Here is a 20,997-nt window from a genome sequence, read left to right on the forward strand (position 1 = left end):
TCTAACATTTACTGGGAATTCAAATACTTTAACACATTCTACTGGGAAGCACAGTGGACTGAGTGAAATCCGCCATGAAATAAGCTACCTGTGATGGTACCAAACTCCACAACAAGGGACGGGTCAACTTGAGATATTCAACTACTCACTTAAGTGGCACAACTGAGACACGAGCAGCTACAAAAGTGGCCTTCCAAAAGACTCTGAGATGCTGGAACTCTGCACAGCGCCAGCAGCAAAGCCGTGCAGCCGGCCCCAAGACCCCACGTGCCCTGGGCCGCAGTGCACTCATTCATGCTCTCTGAACACAGTTATCACCCAAAGTTCCATTTCAGCCTAAATGCAATATCATCCCATCTTCAATTTCTCTGTTTGAGCAAAAGAATAAATGAAAATGGTGAAATAAAAATCTTCAGTCAAAAGTTCTTCTCTAATCTGGTAATTTAACAGAAAAGAAAACAAAGTTCTATCTTGTCCAAATTGTTTTGGTGAACACATACTATATATATATATATATAAAATTTGCCTTTCAAAGAATTACAGATCATCTATTTTTTTGAAGTTCTAAAATACTATCAGAGATTGAAGTAAATACATTTTGTTGCATTGCAGATGTTAAAAGAGAAAATTTTTGTTTTATATTAACACATTATTGACCAGGAGATTTTTGCAGAAAGTAACATCTGTGGCTAGCAATTTGTTATGTAAGTGAATACGGAAACACTCTGACCAATAATATTCAGGTGGCAAATGATGTATTAATATGTCTCTGGTCAATACAGTGTTAAATATTCTTTCCACGGCCTTCACTTTCCTTAGTTCCTAAAAGATTACTGATAGTAACTCAAATATGTCTTCAACGTATTTCAGTTTTCTGGATATTGACATGTGTGCCCACTAATAGCAATTAAGCACTTTTTTACATTTGCCATCACTTTTTTTTAACTCTTATAAAATCAATCTGTGATTAAATAGCAATAACTGAGAAAATAGCAAAAAGTATAGAAAATAAACCCTAATCTTTATTCACTGTTAGAGAGAACCAATGTTTAACACTACTTATAGGCTAATTTTCATTTCAAACATATGAGTTTTTAAACTAGGAAAATAGATTATATGTAGTTTTTCTTAGTGATTTTTTTCCCTTAGAATTTATCATTAGCATCAGCTCTTGGGATTACATAGTTCACAAATACATCATTTAATTTATGGCTTAATTTCATCATATAAACATAATTTACCCTATTATTTTCTTTATTATTAGAAATTAGTCTCCCTTTCATATCATAAATAACACTGTGATAAACATATTTATACAGACCTTTGCTCCCTGATTCCCTTAAGATATCTATAAGTTTAAAAGTGCAATCAGGAGTCAAGAAGCCCAAGTTTATCAGGCGGCGTTTTACTTACTTTTCTGATCGACTCCCAAATTGATTAGATTAGCACTGAGTTAAATGCTATTTAATTTGTAATTCTTTGTAATTCTTTAATATTGGGACAGTTGAAACCCTTTCTGTATATTTGTTGGCCATTGACTTTTTCTTCCTATGTGTTGGTTCACTTTAGTTTTCTAAATACTTTATAAGTAAAGTGATTTCTGACTAATTTTAAGGGTTTATTATACATAAAGAATACAAATTTGCATTTTATTCTTTATATATTTTGTGTACATTGCAAACATTTTTTGATCTTTGCACTGAATTTTAGGGGAATGAAATCTTGGAGTAGGCTGGTTTCTGATCACTAGTAACAAGGCTCCTCTGATTCTAGGCCTTGACCCTGTCTGGTCTTTGCCGCTTACCTGTCTGCCCTGTGTTTGACTCATGGCCTAGTCTGATACATAGGACATCTACAGATCTTAGTATCCTACATCCTCATAGTCCTAGTCAAACGAGAGTATGAATGCAGGCTCAAGAGTGCAAAGCCTGGCTCTGCTTCCCGGTAGCTAGTCTATCCAAACAAAATAAGCCTTCATAAACTTCTGAGTTCCTCAGCTACAAAATGGAGATGGTCACAATATGTATACCAATGTGTTGTGAGAATAAGTAGTTGATGAAAGCCATTAGGGACAAGGTCTGGTCCTTAGGAAACAATGAATATTAACAACTATTAATCATTATTTCAAATAATTATCTTTCCCCATAATTATTAATTGTAACTCTTCATATAGAAGGAGGAAAACCCAGCTTTTTCAAAAGGATTAACTTGGGGGGACTGCCCAGTGCATAACAAGGTATCAAATATATATTCTATATTTAACACATAATGTAAAGCTCATTAAAAAGATAAGAACATTTCAATCACTAACTGTGTTTAGAACAGGAAGCCATTTCTTAACCTGTTGAGAGAGAATTTTTAAGGTGGGTAATTAAACTGACTTTGATGACAGTTATATTTTTGACCATATGATTATACTTCAAATATCAGCTCAAAAACCTTGGTAGTTATACACAATCACACTGATACGTGTTAGAACAAATACACTGTAATATAAATATTTGGAAACAATACCACAATTTAGCAGATTATTTATCAATAACCAAGAACCTCCTCTACTAAATTACTAGACATCAACACAGCAAAACAACTGCTAATCCAGAAAATAGGAAATAAGGGAAATGAAAGATGTATAATAAACATTTGGGAGATATGGAATTTATCCCATGAGTGCTGTAAAGTGCTCGTAATTTAAGAATGCCAAAGCCCAAGTGTGTTATGAGGATCTTTTCTCAAAAATGACATTAATTGCATATCCCACAGATGCTTATTATGTATTCTATTTATATCAAAGAATAAAATGTAGTCGAAAATATACAGATTCAATATACTTAAAAGTGATAATAAAATAGTTACTCTGGCCTAGCAAAAATTGTTATTTTTAAACTTCAATTCTTGATCTCTTTATAAAATAGTATTGAGTATTAAGAAAACAGCATTAAATATTTGTATTTTTATCTGCTGTGATTAGGTTCTTCTGGAATCAAAATAAGACATAGGGATGCAGTGGTAAAAGTAATGTTTTAGAGGTTTTTCCATAAAAATAATTCCTAAGTGATGAAATCACAGGACATTCTCATTCTCATATTAAAATGAAAACATCAAACAGCAACTGTTAGAAATTACCCTGAATTCATGTAGTCAATGTTTTACTTTGGAAATTAGTCAGCATGCACTGACAGGCCCGTTAGAACTTGAATTTTAAAAAGTCTAATAATTAGCAAACAAAAGACAACTCAAGATGCTAAATTTTCTGAATTTTTAAAGTAACAAAAATTTCATTTTTGGTATAACAGGAGTAATCTTTCACAAAGTTAATGGAAGACAGTGTAAATTACTTTTAGGAAATATTATTTTATAATATCACTTAAGATGTAGTAAATATTTAATTATAAATTAACTTTGTTTAACCTAACTAGTAAGTCAATTTAACATTTCCTGACAGAAAAACCTGTCACGGTTATTCAGGAGATAATGCATTTTAACAAACAAAATAATAGCATTAATAAGCAAGTTATTATATAACATTCAAGATTTCCTAGGATCTTATTCCCATATTACAAGATAAATATCATCAATTTATTTAAAATTAAGATAACCTAATTTGGAATGACTTTAGCCAATGTTTGCATAATTAATATTTTTACACTAATTATTTTTTTAATTTTAAATGTATTTATTTTTAATTGAAGGGTAACTGCTTTACAGAATTGTGCTGGTTTCCATCAAACATCGACATGAACCAGCCGTGTGTATTCACGTATCCCCTCCCTCTGGAGCCTCCCTCCCCATCCCACCCCTCCAGGCCGTTTCTGAGCCCTGGTTGGGGTTCCCTGAGTCAGACAGCAGATTCCCACTGGCTGTCTATCTTACACATGGTGATGTAAGTTTCCAGGTTACAATCTCCATACATCCCAGTCTCTCCTTTCTTCCCTCCCCTGCCGTGTCCGTAAATCTGTTCTGGATGATGTCTGTCTCTATTGCTGCCCTGTAAAGAATTTCATCAGTACCCTCTATCTAGACTCCATATACATGCTTTAGTATATGATATTTGTTTTTCTCTTTCTGACTTACTTCACTCTGTATAACAGGCTCTAGGTTCACCTACCTTATTAGAACTGACTCAAATGTGTTCCTTTTAATGGCTGAGTAATATTTCATTTATACATGTATACCACAGCTTCTTTATCCATTCATCTGTTGATGGACATCTAGTTGCTTCCATGTCTTAGCTACTGTAAATAGTGTTGCGGTGGACACTGGGTTACATATGTCATTTTCAAGTTTGATTTCCTCAGGTCATATGGTGGTTTTAGTCCTAGATTTTTAAAGAATCTCCATACCGTCTTCCATAGTGACTGCATCAATTTACATTCCCACCAACAGTGCAAGAGGGTTCCCTTCCCTTTTCTCCACACCCTCTCCAGCATTTACTGTAGACTTTTTGACGATGGCCATTCTGACTAGGTGTGAAGAGATACATCACTGTAGTTTCGATTTGCATTTCTCTAATAATGAGTGATGTTGAGCATCTTTTCATGTGTTTACTAGCCATCTGTATGTCCTCTTTGGAGAAATGTCTGTTTATGTCTTTTTCCGACTTTCTGATTCAGTTGTTTGTTTTTCTGGTATCGAGTTGTATGAGCCGCTTGTGTATTTTGGAAGTTAATCCCTTGTCAGTTGTTTCATTTGCTATTATCTTCTTCCATTCTGAGGGTTGTCTTTTCACCTTGTTTACAGTTTCCTTTGTTGTATAAAATCTTTTAAGTTTAATTAGGTCCTATTTGTTTATTTTTGTTTTTATTTCCATTAGTCTAGGAGGTGGGTCATAGAGGAATCTTGCTATGATTTACGTCATAAAGGGTTCTGCCTATGTTTTCCTCTAAGAGTTTTACAGTTTCTGGTCTTACATTTAGGTTTTTAATCCATTTTGAGTTTATCTCTGTGTATGGTGTTAGGTGGTGTTCTAATTTCATTCTTTCACATGTAGCTGTCCGGTTTTCCTAGCAATCACTTATATTGTCACAAAATTTCTAGATCTAATCAGTGAATTTAACAAAGCCTCAGAATACAAAATCAATAAAGAGAAATCACTTGCATTCCTATATACTAACAATGAAAACTCAGAAAGAGAAATTAAGGAATCAATCCTACTCACTATTGCAACAAAAAGAATAAAGCATCTAGTAATAAACCTGCCTAAGAAGACAAAGGAGCTGTATGCAGAAAACTATAAGACACTGATGAAAGAAATCAAAGGCGTCATAAACAGATGAAGAGGTACTCCGTGTTCCTGGGTTGGAAGAAACATTATGAAAATGACTATACTCCCAAATGTGATCTACAGATTCAGTGTGATCCCTATCAAATTACCAATGCCATTTTTCACAGAACTAGAACAAAAAGTTCCACATTTCATGTGGATACACTAATCATTAACTCTAATTTTGTTATATACATTTATTAACAAAAAGCAACAAATGCAGCCACATCAGGAGACTTCCACATATATTCTCACACAAATACCAGAATGGGGCAATTATAAAACTTTTTTCATTTAAAAAAATATATTTATTTATTTATTTATTTATTTATTTGGCTGTGTCTGGTCTCTTAGTTGCAGCCATGTGGAATCTAGTGCCCTGACCAGGGATTGAACCAAGGCCCCTGCATTGGGAGCATGGAGTCTTAGCCACTGGACCACCAGGGAAGTCCCCAATCTTTCTCTTAAAGATAACGACAACCATATCAGAAACAAGATTTAATTAGATTTTAATGTATCATGCAACTGCTAAGATTGGCTAAAATTAGAAACCTGGACTCAATATGGGATGTAATTTCATTTTGCTAAATGACTTTTCTCCACCAAGCTTTCTCCCAACAGCCACAGATGAGAGCATCAGCATTTATTCAGATTGATATTACTTGTATGATCTAAAACAAAACTAACAATTTTAATTTATTTCCATGAGATAAAACCCTACACTATTAGGTTCAAGGAGATAAAATTATTCTGACAAACTGCTATGATGTTGCTAAAAGTCCACTCCACTTTTGTGCTGTTTCTTGAGAAGCATCCATACAAAGGATAGCTATTCTGTTTCCACTTAAGTAGAAGCTTGTATGCTTTACTGAGGGAAAACACAGAAAGCCAAAGTCAGGGCTAGAAGGGCTCATGAATCACAGGGTACATCATGCTGACAGGGCCACGATATCTTAGCTCTGCAACGATAATGACAGATAATGGCAACAAAAGCAGTGCTAGCCATATACTCAATGTTCATCTCCTACTGAACACTATGATTTTTATATATTATGATTTAATTTTCACAGGCACTCCATGAAGTATGTACCACTATTTTTCATCTCCATTTTACAGATGAAGAAACCAAGGCTCAGAGTGATTAAACAAGTCTGTATCATTTCTAAGCCTATGCTTCTAACTGCCATTTTATATTACACATATTATCCTTTGTGCCCATTCTAACAGTCATCAGTAGGAAATATATAGATGAGTGGTACAGCTTAGGGTAGCATAAAGACACAGGGAAACTCAACCACATTGCCTCACCAAAGGAAATAATGAAATCAAATTTAATAAGTGATATAGGTAAGTAAAATCCTTGCACTACAGAATGTAATACAGAACAATTAAGAGAATGAGTGATTTCTCTAAGGATGAAAAACTGTGTACTTTTAAATAATATATCTATACAAAAATAAAGGGATAACTTTGTCAGCTATGTTTACTGCAAGTTTTGATTTTGTTAGTACAGCTAAAGAGTGAAGTTGAAAAGATTAAGAGTAATTATGTCAGGGATCACAGAATTTTATTGGGAAGGTGCTGGTTGGATGTGAAAGAAGTTCTATGAATCATTATGAACAGAAAGTAGATGGGAACTAATGTCTGATAAGGAAACCAGAACACACTGACTGAAAATCACCGTACCCAAGTCCATGCCACGACCACCACAATCTAAAGCACCAGCTCGGACAAAGAGGTAGCAAACAAGAGAGCATTTCAAAGAAGTGATAAAAGTGTCCAGCATTAGTTTCTTTCTCCAACATTTAAGACAAATTTCTAGACCAGAAAACAATTTTTGAGGCTATAAAATGATCTTCTGCATTTGAATAAACCAGTTGAGTGCATTGCTGTAGTTTAGTTGCTAATTTGTGTCTGACTCTTTTGTGAGCCCAGAGACTATAGCCCTCTAGGCTCCTCTGTCCGTGGGATTTCCCAGGCAAGAACACTGAAGGGGTTACATAGTTGAAAAGAATATAGAATTTGTCTCCTGAACTGGCCACTTGGTATTTTACAACAGATTTTTATTCTATAATCACACACATATTAGCCAGACTGAAAAGTGTGATAAATGCCAGTTTGATGATAACCTACAGTGCTGCCCAAGACCCATGTTTCCCACAACTTTCTCCCTTCCACTGGGAATGATGGAGCAACTCTCCACGATGAAGTCAAGCTTAAGTCACAAAACTGCAAACAGGTATCATGAAAACAGGAGCAGAGGTTGTCAATTAGAGTTCGGGGCTTCAAGAGGAGAACAGCTAAGTAGTAGTTATTAGTGACAGACTGTAACATGAGGAATTAAAGAAAACGCTAACTGACATGCTTTCCTTTGGTCTAAATAAATGGCTTCTGCTCTGGTTCAAAACCTATGACTTGAGGTTCTTCCTAATTGAAATAATGAACTCATATTCATTGAGAACCTATTATGTATATCTCATAAAACCTTCTCAATTTTCCATATTCTATCTAGTTGAAAGATGTGATTTGCAAGAAACATCTACCAAGGGAATGCCCAACATTAGATATGAATGCCATATCATTTCAATTTAAAGGATCCTTTTGTTGTCTCTAGCACTACACAACTAATTCATATTTATTAAAGTTGCTAATTTGCATACTCACATTATAAGTTACTAAATGCATACACACACACTCATATACATCTAAAGGTGACTGGTGACTGGCTCCATATTCTCCTGCTACAGAATGTTACAGAAATCATCTGGTTAAAGAAGATTAATATATTACTTTTACTGTGAGAGACATTTATCTTACTTTTAGAAATGCACTCCAAAGGGTAGAGCAGATAAGCACATTATAAAGCAGAAAGAACACGAATATATTACAGGATTGCCTGGGTACTGGGCTGCTTCACATGTATATAATCTGTGTGACTCTGCACTTCTCAGAAGGCTTGGTTTAATGATCTGCTGTTGCCATCTTGAAATTCCCGCTCATTTTTTTTAAAGAGCCGTTTATTTTTATTTTGCACTGGGTTTTGCAGGTTATGGATTCAGTTTCACCTGTTGAATTATGATTTCACTGTTCAGTGTGTGTAAGGTTACTGTAAACCTCAGGTTTCATGGTGGCTCAGATGGTAAAGAATCTGCCTGCAATGCAGGAGGCCCAGGCTCGACCCCTGGGATGAGGGAACTGGAACCCACTTCAGTATTCTTGCCTCAAGAATTCCACGGACAGAGGAGTCTGGTGGGCTATAGTCCATGGGGTTGCAAAGTGTCAGACATGACTGAGTGACTTACACTTTCACTGAACATCTCAGCTTCTTCCTTTGTAACAAAGGGGTGATATTAGATGAAAGATGACATATGAAAGTAGTGAGCACAGAGTCTGGCTCACAGAACACAAAGGAGATATGAAAGGAAATACAGCCGGGACGGCTCGTACTCTTGCTTCTATGAATCCAAAACATACAGAAACCACCATAAATCAAACTTTGGTGCTGCTGCAATTTAAATTGAATACTTACAACCCATATATCTGTGGTGCAATTTCTAGTCTGTTCAGGTGCATGTAAAGCTCAATATCATGCTTCTTCAGTAGCTGATCCTGGATCTGGTTGACTTTAGTAACAATAGCAATTGTTGGCCCCAAATCCTGTGGTCGAGCAAAGGGGATAGGAGGCATCAGGGTTTCTTTCCCCTAAACACAGGAAAAATGGAACAGGTATTATTTCAGGGTGAAATTAACAAATATAAGGCCATGATTCTTGAAAGTATTTTATCAATGGAAGTTTAAAGTAGAACCAACAATTACTTTAATCAACTCAGGACAAATGTTTAAATGTGGAGTGATAAAATGATTGCCACATAAATGATGGTGCTCATAAAGTAAAGGCCAGGAAAAACCTAAAATATGTTCTAATTAGGTTCCCTTGAACAGTTTCTTTGGTGACATTCAGTCTTTTAAGACAATTTTGGCTACAGTAGTCAATCTAGGCCAGCGTGTCTCAGCAGCCACAGTACCTAAGTGAATACTCTGAGGAAAACTGGCTTCTTGTGGCATAAGAATTAAACGTGGAAAAAAAAAGAGTAATTGAAAACTGTCTTACTTTTGAGTTATTAAAACAATTTTTAAAAAGTCAAGAAATAAAGGACACTAATACTAAAAAAGAAGGACTTCTCTGAACGTCCTTTGATCAATTTAAACAGCTGGGCAGACAGTAATCTGTGACAACCTAGAGGATGGGAAGGGGTGATGGGTGAGGGGAGGAGAGTCACGGTGGAGGGGGCATGTATATGTTTTTCTATGGCAGAGACCAGTACAACATTGTAGGGTAGTTACCCTCCAGTTAAAAATAAATTAAAAAAATAAAACTTAAATCTCAAAAAAACACACAAAAAACAGCTAGGTAGGAAGATTTTGAAATTCTCCAAACCAAAAGTATAGCTGACTTAAAAAAAAAATCTACATGGGCAGGACGACTTCCCTTCCTGCCACCCCAGACCCTGTACCAGGAAAGACAGATCTCTAACTCCATGCAGTGCTTTCATGAAAACTTTAGCTGCCCCCTCAAGTTTGATGATCAGTTGACTTCAGTTCAGTTCAATCATTCAGCCATGTCTGACTCTTTGCGACCCCATGGACTGCAGCACACCAGGCCTCCCTACCATCACTAACTCCCAAAATGTGCTCAAACTCATGGCATTGAGCTGGTAGGGCCATCCAATCATCTCTTTCTCTGTTGTCGCCTTTGCCTGCCCTCAATCTTTCCCAGCATCAGGTACTTTTCCAGTGAGTGAGCTCTTCGTATCAGGTGGCCAAAGTATTGGAGTTTCAGCATCAGTCCTTTCAACGAATATCCAGGACTGATTTCCTGTAGATATGACTGACTTGACCTCCTTGCTGTCCAATGGACTCTCAAGAGTCTTCTCCAGCACCACAGTTCAAAAGCATCAATTCTTCAGCAATCAGCTTTCTTTATGGTCCAACTCTCACATCCATACATGACTACTGGAAAAAACATAGCTTTGACTAGATGGAGTAATGTCTCTGCTATTTAATATGCTGTCTAGGTTTGTCATAGCTTTGCTTCCAAGGAGTAAGCATCTTTTAATTTCATGGCTGTAGTCACCATCTGCAGTGATCTTGGAGCCCCGAAAAATAAAGTCTCTCATTGCTTCCACTGCTTCCCCATCTATTTGCCATGAAGCAATGGGACCAGATGCCACAATTTTAGCTTTTTGAATGTTGAATTTTAAGCCAACTTTTTCACTCTCCTCTTTTACTTTCATCAAGAGACCCCTTTAGTTCCTCTTCACTTTCTGTCATAAGGGTGGTGTCATCTGCATAGCTGATTACAATCTTGATTCCAGCTTGTGCTTCATCCAGTCTGGCATTTCGCATGATGTACTCTGCAGAGAAGTTAAATAAGCAGGGTGACAATATACAGCCTTGATGTACTCCTTTCCCAGTTTTGAACCAGTCCCTTGTTCCATGTCCTGTTCTACCTATTGCTTCTTGCTTTGCATACAGATTTCTCAAGAAGCAGGTAAGGAGATCTTGTATTCTCATCTTTTTAGGAATTTTCCACAGTTTGATGTGACCTACATAGTCAAAGGCTGTAGCGAAGTCAATGAAGCAGAAGTAGATACTTCACTGGAATTCTCTTGCTTTTTCTATGATTCAACGATGTTGGCAATTTGATCTCTGGTTCCTCTGCCTTTTCTAAATCCAGCTTGAAAAGTTGGAAGTTCTGGAAGTTGTCAGTTCACATACTGTTGAAGCCAAGCTTGAAGAAGTTTGAACATTACTTTGCTAGCATGTGAGATGACTGTAACTGTGTGGTAGCTTGAACATTCTTTGGCATTGTCCTTCTTTGGGATTGGAATGAAAACTGACATTTTTCAGGCTGGTGGCTTTCTGAATTTTCCCAAATTGCTGGCATATTGAGTGCAGCACTTTCACAGCATCATTTTTAGAATTTGAAATAGCTCAACTGGAATTCTATCACCTCCACTATCTTTGTTTGTATAGTGATGCTTTCTAAGGCCCACTCGATTTGTCACTCCAGGATGTCTGGCTCTAGGTGAGTGATCACACCATCATGGTTATCTGGGCTAAGGCCCACTCGATTTGTCACTCCAGGATGTCTGGCTCTAGGTGAGTGATCACACCATCATGGTTATCTGGGTCATGAAGATCTTTTTTGAGTAATTCTTCTGTGTATTCTTGCCACCTCTTCTTATCTTCTGCTTCTGTTAGGTCTGTACAGTTTCTGTCCTTTATTGTGCCCATCTTTGCATGAAATGTTCCCTAGGTATCTCTAATTTTCTTGAAGAGATCTCTAGTCTTTCTGATTCTATTGTTTTCCTCTATTACTTGGCATTGATCACTGAGGAAGACTTTCTTAACTATCCTTGCTATTCTTTGGAACTCTGCATTCAGATGGGTATATCTTTCCTTTTCTCCTTTGCCTTTAGCTTCTCTTCTTTTCTCAGCCATTTGTAAGGCCTCCTCAGACAACCACTTTGTCTATTTGTGTTTCTTTTTCTTGGGGATGGTTTTGATCACTGCCTCCTGTACAATGTTAAAAGCCTTCGTCCATAGTTCTTCAGGCACTCTATCTATAAGATCTGATCCCTTGAATTTGTTTGCCACTTCTACTGCATAATCGTTAAGGGATTTTATCTAGGTCTTACATGAATGGTCTAGTGGTTTTCCCTACTTTCTTCAATTTAACTCTGAGTTTTGCAATAGAGAGTTCATGATCTGAGCCACAGTCAGCTCCCAGTCTTGACTTTACTGAGTGTATAGAGATTCTCCATATTAAGCTTCAAAGAATATAATCAATCTGATTTTTGTATTGACTACCTGGTGATGTCCATGTGTAGAGCTGTCTCTTGTGTTTTTGGAAGAGGGTGTTTACCATGACCAGTGCATTCTCCTGGCAAAACTGTTAGTCTTTTTGCCCTGCTTCGTTTTGTACTCCCAGGCCAAACTTGCCTGTTACTCCAGGTATCTCTTGACTTCCTACTTTTGCATTCTAATCTCCAATGATGAAAAGGACATCTTTTTTGGGGTGTTAGTTCTAGAAGGTCTTGTAGGTCTTCATAGAACCGTTCAATTTCAGCTTCTTTGGTATTAGTAGCTGGGGCATAGACTTGGATTACTGTGATGTTGAATGGCTTGCCTTGGAAATAAACAGAGATCATTCTGTTGTTTTTGAGACTGCATCCAAGTACCGCATTTTGGACTCTTTTGTTGAATAGGAAGGCTAATCCATTTCTTCTAAGGGATTCCTGCCCACAGTAGTAGATATAATGGTCATGTGAGTTAAATTCACCCATTCTGGTCCATTGCAGTTCACTGATTCCTAAAATGTCAATGTTCACTCTTGCCATCTCCTGTTTGACCACTTCTAATTTGCCTTGATTCATGGAGCTAACACTCCAGGTTCCTATGCAATATTGCTATTTACAGCATCAGACTTTATGTCCATCACCAGACATGTCCACAACTGGGTGTTGCTTTCACTTTGGCTCAGCCCCTTCATTCTTTCTGGACTTATTTCCCCACTCTTCTCCAGTAGCATATTGGGCACCCACCGACCTGGCAAATTCATCTTTCAGTGTCGTTATCTTTTTGCCTTTTCATACAAGTCACAAGATGGCAGAGTCCCTCCTTAGACATTTTTAAGAGCTCCTCGTTATTTTCACTCTAGGAAAAACGAAACAATGCAGATTTTTTGGCCAGGGTGACAGTCTGTCCTTCACGTGGTCAGCCTGCTCTCACTGTGCATGCAGAAAGCCTGGGCTACCACTCTCCACGTGAAGCTCCCCCCAGTGTTTCCACGGCGGGCCCCCAGCTGTGCTGTCAGCTTTGGCTCCAGTGTCCGGTCCCAGTTCAGTCTGCTCTTCCCTGCTTTCTTACTTATCTGCCTTCCAAACTGTGAGATCTCTAAAAGGAGGATCAGCTTTCTGTCACTGGACCAGATTCAGCGACATAAAGAAGGTGAAGCTCTTGCCTGCACCATTTGGGAGAAAGAACTACACAGAAAAAAAGTCTGGAATTCTCCCTAGAGTCCTGACTAGGCAGGGCAGCAGAAAACACAGGACAGCGGAGGGGAGGGGCTTGTGTAAGGACAGAGGAAGCTTATGGGAAGGGGCTCCATCTGGCTGCCCAGGATCATTTCAAGCCTTAAAATGAAACATAGCCCTTTAGACTTTCTACAGTGCCTGCCCTAGTGTATTTAGGTCCAAAGGTCAGAAGACTACATTAATATTTAGAGCTCAACTCATTGCTAATTTGTATATAAAAGAAAAAGGGAAACCTCCATATTGCCTTCATTTACTATAAAAATAGTATATCCAAAACTCTTTTTTTCTGATTTTGTAACATCCAGTATACTCTCTTCAAATAACAGGATGCTGTAACTTAAAAAGATTTCCCCTAACAGAATGCTTGATTAGGTTGGTGCAAAAGTATTTGCAATTTTGCATTATTGAACTTTGCCATTTGATATGTATTTAAATAAATATGGTTATGGTATACATTATTTTAATGTGTCTTTCTCACTTTATGTTTTTATGCTAATGACTTATTATTTGCTGGGTGCTTACATTTATTTTATTTTAGACTAAGGAAATGATAGGAGTAAGGACTTCACAGGTGGTGCTAGTGGTAAAGAATCCATCTGCCAGTGCAAGAAACACAAGATACCCAGGTTCAATCCCTGGGTCGGGAAGACCCATCCCCTGGAGATAATGGCAACCTGCTCCAGTATTCTTGTCCAGAAACTTCTACGGACAGAGGAGCCTGGCAGACTACAGTCCATAGGGCCACAAGGAGTCAGACACAACTGAGCACACACACACGGAGATGATGCTTAGACAAAAAGCAAATCTGATCAATTTTCTTATTCAAGTTCAAAATGAGTCATAAAGCAGTGAAGACAACTCGCAACATCAGCAGTGCCTTTGGCCCAGGAACTGTGAACGAACATACAGCCCAGTGGTGGCTCACGAAGTTTGGCAAAGGAGATGAGAGCCTTGATGCTGAGGGCATACTGGCAGGCCATCAGAAGTTGACAATGACCAGCCTGTCTCTCTTGCGTCTCCAGCACTGGCAGGCAGGTTCTTCACCCCCATTGGCACCTGGGAAGTCCAGGTGCCTCATCAGTGGTCCACAAACCAAAAAACCCATCACTTTGAGGGGTTGTCTTCTCTTTTGCTATGAAACAATGAACCATTTCTGAGAGAAAAAGTGTGTTTTATATGACAACCAGCAATGATCAGCTCAGTGGATGGGCCGAGAAGAAGCTCCAAGCACTTTCCAAAGCCAAGCTTGCACCAAAAAAACGTCATGGTCACTGTTTGGTGGCCTGCTTCCAGTCTGATTCACTACAGTTCTCTGAATCCTGGCACAACCATTATATCTGAGAAGTATGCTCAGCAAATCAATGAAATGCACCAAAATTTGCAACACCTGCAGCCAGTATTGGTCAACAGAAAGGGCCCAATTTTTCTCCATGCCCAACCACATGCCACAACAGAGCTTCAAAAGTGGAACTAATTGGACTATGAAATTCTGCCTCACCCGCCATATTCACCTGACCTCTTACCAATGGACTACCACTTCAGCAACCATCTCAACAATTCTTTGCAAGGAAAATGCTTCCACAACCAGCAGAAGGCAGAAAATGCTTTCCAAGAATTTGTTGAATCCCAAGGTATGCATTTTTATGCTACAGAAATAAACAAACATTTCTTGTTGGCAAAGATGTGTTGATTGTAATGATTCCTATTTTGATGAATAAAGTTGTGTTTGACCCTAATTATAATGATTTAAAATTCCCAGTTAGAAACCGCAATTACAGTTGCACCAACCTAATATAATAAAATCTCTTAAATTTAAAAAACTTGAAAGCAATCTCTCTGGTTATTTAAATGCTAAACAGCATAGCATATCTAATAGGAAAATTAAAACAAGAGGGTTAATGTAAAATACTTATCTTCAGGATTTCTTACCATAAAGAATGCTACCTACATTTAACATAAAGCTGTGATTGTCTCATTGCATTTGATGAGACAAACACAAGTACCAATAAAACTAGAGAACTTTTCTAACCACTTATTAGTGGCATGCAAAGTGTGTTTTACAGATCAGTGCCAGGCCACAAAGTGAGTAATACGGTGAGATAACGATTTCACACCACTATGTAAACCAACACATTGCTTCCTTCATCACGAAAGGCTTATAAAAGGTACGGCTTATAAAAGGTACGTCACTGAACGAGGCAGCATGCAAAGTGATATAACTGAATTTTCCATGGAATTAAAAGACCTGAAAGAAGGATATATTAATTTCTCAACTTTCTTCTTTAAAAGATGACAGAATAATGAAATAGAAGACAAAGGGTAGGATGAAAAAGGGATTCACTAGATATGCTTTTTAGGAACACATGATGCACTGATACACACAAGCAACTGATACAAATTCTCAGAGGTCACATCTATGTGTTCTCTGAGTGTGTCTTTGTGTAGTCTTAGCCATTTTCATATGATTCAGTGAAAGCAACGTGGATAAGTAAAAGTAAAAACTGGCAGCCCTCACAGTTTATCATTCAGTGTCTCAGATACTCTGAATCAGTTATAAAACACAAAATGACCACTGTGTAAAATGATCATGAGGCCTATAATTAAATGTATTCAAACACTCTGCTCAAAATCTGACGTTCACATAAGTCTATATCTTCACCAAATCACCTGCTGAAAATACATTGTTCATCACATGTGCTGTATTACAGCACGCTTCCCCTCTAACCATCCTTACAGAACAGAACGTGGTGATATATTGCTGGAGGAAGACTTTATCATTTAGGCTAGGACTTGACAAACTTTCTCTGCAAAAACGGTAAATGTTTGAGGCTTTCCAAGTCACATAGTCCGGGCTGCCATCACCCACCTCTGCCTTTGTAATCAGAAAGGAGCTGAAGACAGAAAGTAAACAAACAGGCATGGCTGTATCCCAACAAAACTTTCTTTATGGATATGGAAATTTGAGTTCCTTGTAATTCACATGTCACAAAATATTATTTCTCTTTTGATTATTTTTTCAACCATTTAATAATGTAAAAGCCATTTTTAACTCACAAGCTGTACAAAAACAGATGGCAGGACAAATTGGCCTGCAGGCACTATTTCCTCCTGACCTCGACCAAAGGCATAAAAAGGATTAGTTATCCATTTCATTGGCTAAGAGATAAAGTGAAAGAACTGAGTAATACATGGTTTCTAACCAGAACACATTTAATTATACTAATATAAAAAAAATTAGTCATATAGAAAATAATATACCCAAAACTCTTAACACAACAGACCTAGTCAGAATAATTTGCAATTTTCCCAATATTGTGCAGTAAAAATTAAAAGGCCAGAATGATCCCTAAGTTAGCATATATGTTTGTTTAAAATGACAGTTAATTTGGCAATTCCACTCCCAGAGACATGCCAAGAGAAATGAAAACATATGTTCACAAAAAGTTTGTACACAAATGTTCAGAGCAACATTATTTTTAATAGTTAAAAAGTGAAGAGAACCCAAATGTCTACCAACCGATGTATGGAAAAATAAAATGTGACATATATGTATGCATACAGCCATGAAAAGGGACGAAGTACTGATACATGCTATGTCCTGAGTAGTGAAAACACTACGCGAAGTCAAAACAGACAGTCACAAAGGTCACATATTGTATGATTTCATTTACATGCAAGGTCCAGAATAGCAAGTTCAAAGAAACAGAGGATAGATTAGTGATGCCAAAGGTTCTCGGGAGGGGGAAATGAGGAGTGACTGCTAGTGGGGAAAGGATTTCCTTCTAGGGTGCTGAAATGTTTTAAAATTAGAAAGTGGAGATGCAGGCACCAACCCTGTGACTCTATTAAAAACCTCTAAATTGTACACTTCAAAAAGGTGAATGCCATGGTATGTCATTTCACAAAAATTACAGTTAAAGAATAAAGGTGAGAGAGAGTAAGGATAAATATTATTGATGCTAAACATACAAATTCAATTTAGTGATGCATTAGTAAAACAACCTACTTGATACAGTTTACCTATATACTTCAGGGCCTGTCTACTCACCAGGACAGCACAGATCAAGTAGATAAATACACTTCTCATTTAAAATTTATAGCAATTTTTAAGAAATTATATTGCATGCATAATATACACACATATAAAGGAAAGTTTCTATTTTATTTACATGAAAATTTTTATATTACCTTTGTAAATGTGTCAATAATTAGAGGCATGATTTAGAACCCCAGTTCAAACTTATTTCACAGGCATTTTTATATTTTTGTTTTTATAGCAGTAATAATGGCTTTTGTTCTCTAATTTTACACTTTTATTTACTGAAATCATTTGTTCCCTCAAATACATTGAAAATATTTGTATTATAAATACCTTTTGACCATCATGCTCAAAAGTGGAAAACCAAGGTTCAGCAGTTTCCATAAGCTGTGAGAACATGGCACTAAAAATCAGAAAAATAATATAACGCTAATGTTAAATCTTCATTAAGGTAAAAATGGCATAAAAAATAAAAATAACAGAAAAGTTTTTGTACTTACTAGGCATCATGTTCCAGATATTCAGGGTTCAGGAGAGTTTTCATTTCCTCACTTAAAACAGCAATACAAGCAATCAGAATGTGTAATTTTTTAATTGAAAAAGATGCAGAGGTTGCCTTATTCTATACTCATAAGCCAACTTTTATATAATGTGTAAATGAAAAAACATTAGCCTTTTTTTTTTTTAAAAAGAGCAACTCCATTAACATATGAAATGTTTCTTTCTATAAAGATTGAAAACAAATTAGCTCCCTGTCTCTACCACAGTGATGTAACTATCTAATTATTCCAAACAACAAATGCTGAATGTGACAATACATTCTTTGAATGTGCCTGATCTAAAATCAATTGATTGCTCCACAATAATCTATCAGTTGTCCAAATGAAACAAGAAATATGTAATTACTGGTCATATATCCCATATCAAAACATTGATTTATTTTCCTTCAATGGCTTCTAGTTTTAATATGTTTTAATATCAATCAGTGACCTCCTCCAAAACTATTCTAGTGCTGCTTTACTTTATAAAGGACTGAAACTCTTAAAGAAGCATGCCCAATTCATTTAAAAGCTGTTTTTTAAAAAGCTACTTTCAATCGTGTTCTTCTATGAAGTATAGTCTGCATATACATTTTTAAAAAGATAAAACTGGCATGAAAACAGGATCTCAATACTAATCGCATCCTTATCATACTTTAGAGTAACTGAGGCAATGGCAATTAAGATATGGTTATTATAGTCAGATTCAAGAAATTCTCCAATACATTCAATGTAACTAGAAAAACTCCAAGGATCTAGAAAAGACGAACCTACGAAATAGTGAACTAAAGTTGATTTGACAAATGCCCTAGTATATGTTCAGCAAAATGGAGGGCTACTTTTGATTAATAAAGACTGTATGCACAGACAGATGAAAGGCTACACGCGAATTCTCTGTCTCCTGCGCAGAGAGGGGACAGCCTGCGAGCGCTCCTGATGGTTTAAGTCCCTAGGCTCTCCACTCCCAAGATGCCTCCTGGCTGCTTCTCTTGCCCACCCAGTTAGGGTATCTTAAATTAGAAAATAAATTCTAATAATCAGCCTAAGTTAAATACAATTTCTGAAGTTATTTGCTGGAAATAATAATGTATCTAAAAACATGGGAATTCATTTGTGTTTCTTTAAATTGGGGTTCTTTGTGAAACTATTCTGTTTATGAACTGAACTGAGCTGGATCTGGGGAGGACAAAATACGTCTCAGAATAGGTTCTCTTACAGCTTAGTGTAAAAGAACAGGTCACTGTAGAATGGAACGCATGAATATTATCAACTGTTAGCACTTCTCCATTGCAATAAAAATCTCTTCTTGATCCGTTAGATATATGTCTTCCTTTAGTACAGCGCTGAGAGTTGCAAAAATATCTAGAATTCCAAGTTTCCCCATAGCTGAAATAGGATTACAATCACTAAGTGGAATTAAAAATCAGCCACATGAACCACAAAACAAATGCTTACAATTTACAAAATCTTCAATGCAAAACGTGTTGAGGTTAAAAAAAAGATTACAGCGGGGTTGAAAAATAGATGGAGCTCCTATAAAAACTTGCCTTGGCTGCGCAGACTCACTGGCATGGAGAAAGGCCTGGTGGTCACAGTGGAGGGTGAAGACGATAGGAGCCAGCAGCTCGTGCATCCCCTGAAACAGAGCCCAAAAAAGGAGGGGGCGGATGCTGAGAATTCACCAGTGGACAGAACGGGCTCAGCGAAAAGCCCTGCAGCTGACCCCCACCGCCAGCATCTCCATATTATACAAAGAAGCAAAAACGTAAAAAACTACAAAATGAGATTTAGTTTTAGAATTTGACTCCAATTCAACCACAGAACATATTCTTCTTTAAAACATGGAGAGCAGCTCTTTTAAATAACACAACAAACAATAAATTGGCATGGTAGACAACCTTGCACCTGTCAGTTGCTTCAGAATCTGTACTCATAAATATGAATTTCATTTATGCAAATTATAATCATGAGCTACAGTGTAAAGATCTGTAGTAAGAAGGGCAACTAAGAACTGAAGACCTAAGGAAATTACATCCAATGTTTTCATTATATAATGGCTCAAAATTAGGATGTCTGTAGATTTAGGAAGAGCTGAAGTCAGCTACCTGGGAATATTGGATAATAAAAGAAATAATCTTTAGCAGGTATGAGGAAAAACAAAGTTTTCAAAGTAAAAATTTTAAAGATGTTTAAGCCAAGATGGCCATAATTTTTTTTTCCTATTTCAACTATAAGGTTACTTTTCAATTTATTTAGTGATTTCACCAATATAATTTTCTTTGTCCTTATATTCTGTTCATCTATGGATTACATAAATAGACATAGAAACAAAAAGGCATTAATTACTAAGTTGCCTTTCAAAGGTTATTATAAAAATCCATTATTTATCCATTATTGTGAAAAAATAAGATATTCCAGATCAATTGAGATCTTTTTTTCCCCCTACTTAGGCATAAAAAGCATATTTTAGTAAGTTAAAAATAGATTATACTCTTTTCTGCCTTTTAAAGTGAGTCAATTACTATTTTCTTTTTATCTATGATGATCTCTTGCAAAAAGACAACACAAAATCCCACCTTCTCAGGAAACAACAATAAAGTCTCCTCTCTTTGCTAATGATATTAAAGAAAGCCTCCTGTGAGGGACAGCCACAGGGTCCTCTGTACCAGTCCAGCAGGTCCGTGCTACTAAGTAACCCAGCAGGAAACTCGGTCAGAGTTCACTGCCAAGTCATCACCAGCCTTGAATCAGAAGGGCTTAATGACATTCTTACAAAATAATTTAGGATCCACTGACAATTTACTTGTGATTTAGGACAAATTACCACACATCACTTCAAACTTTTTATTAATCTTGAAAAGACTGCTCCTTAGAAGAACTTGGTAGAGACCCAGAAAGAATGAAGAGTTGCTAAAGTGGTTTAAAAACATTATCAGGGGCTTATTATTCTGAAATAATCTCAAATTATTCCAAAAACCAAGTGACATACTTTTAATCATGAAAGTAAAAGCTGCTTATTGTAGAGAACTACAGAAAAGCAAAAGCAAGCAAACAAAA

At 36.7% G+C, this 20,997-nt stretch overlaps 1 protein-coding gene across 7 annotated transcripts in view; it reads right to left on the bottom strand.

Annotated features, from left to right (window-relative positions):
• TBC1D5 (TBC1 domain family member 5) overlaps positions 1–20,997 on the bottom strand; it is a 565,131-nt gene that overhangs the window by 208,043 nt on the left and 336,091 nt on the right. For 6 of the 7 annotated variants that reach the window (XM_065943328.1, XM_065943324.1, XM_065943321.1 and 3 more), the window contains 4 exons: positions 19,488–19,576; positions 17,902–17,952; positions 17,735–17,804; positions 8,793–8,965 (listed from right to left, as the gene is read on the bottom strand). In XM_065943328.1, the coding sequence (XP_065799400.1) occupies positions 8,793–8,965; positions 17,735–17,804; positions 17,902–17,952; positions 19,488–19,576 (383 nt within the window). Of the gene's footprint in view, positions 1–8,792; positions 8,966–17,734; positions 17,805–17,901; positions 17,953–19,483; positions 19,577–20,997 lie in introns of all 7 variants that reach the window. The other variant, XM_065943323.1, reaches the window with a different exon arrangement.

Source organism: Muntiacus reevesi, chromosome 8 (genome assembly GCF_963930625.1).
Source record: "Muntiacus reevesi chromosome 8, mMunRee1.1, whole genome shotgun sequence".
Taxonomy (NCBI): domain Eukaryota; kingdom Metazoa; phylum Chordata; class Mammalia; order Artiodactyla; family Cervidae; genus Muntiacus; species Muntiacus reevesi.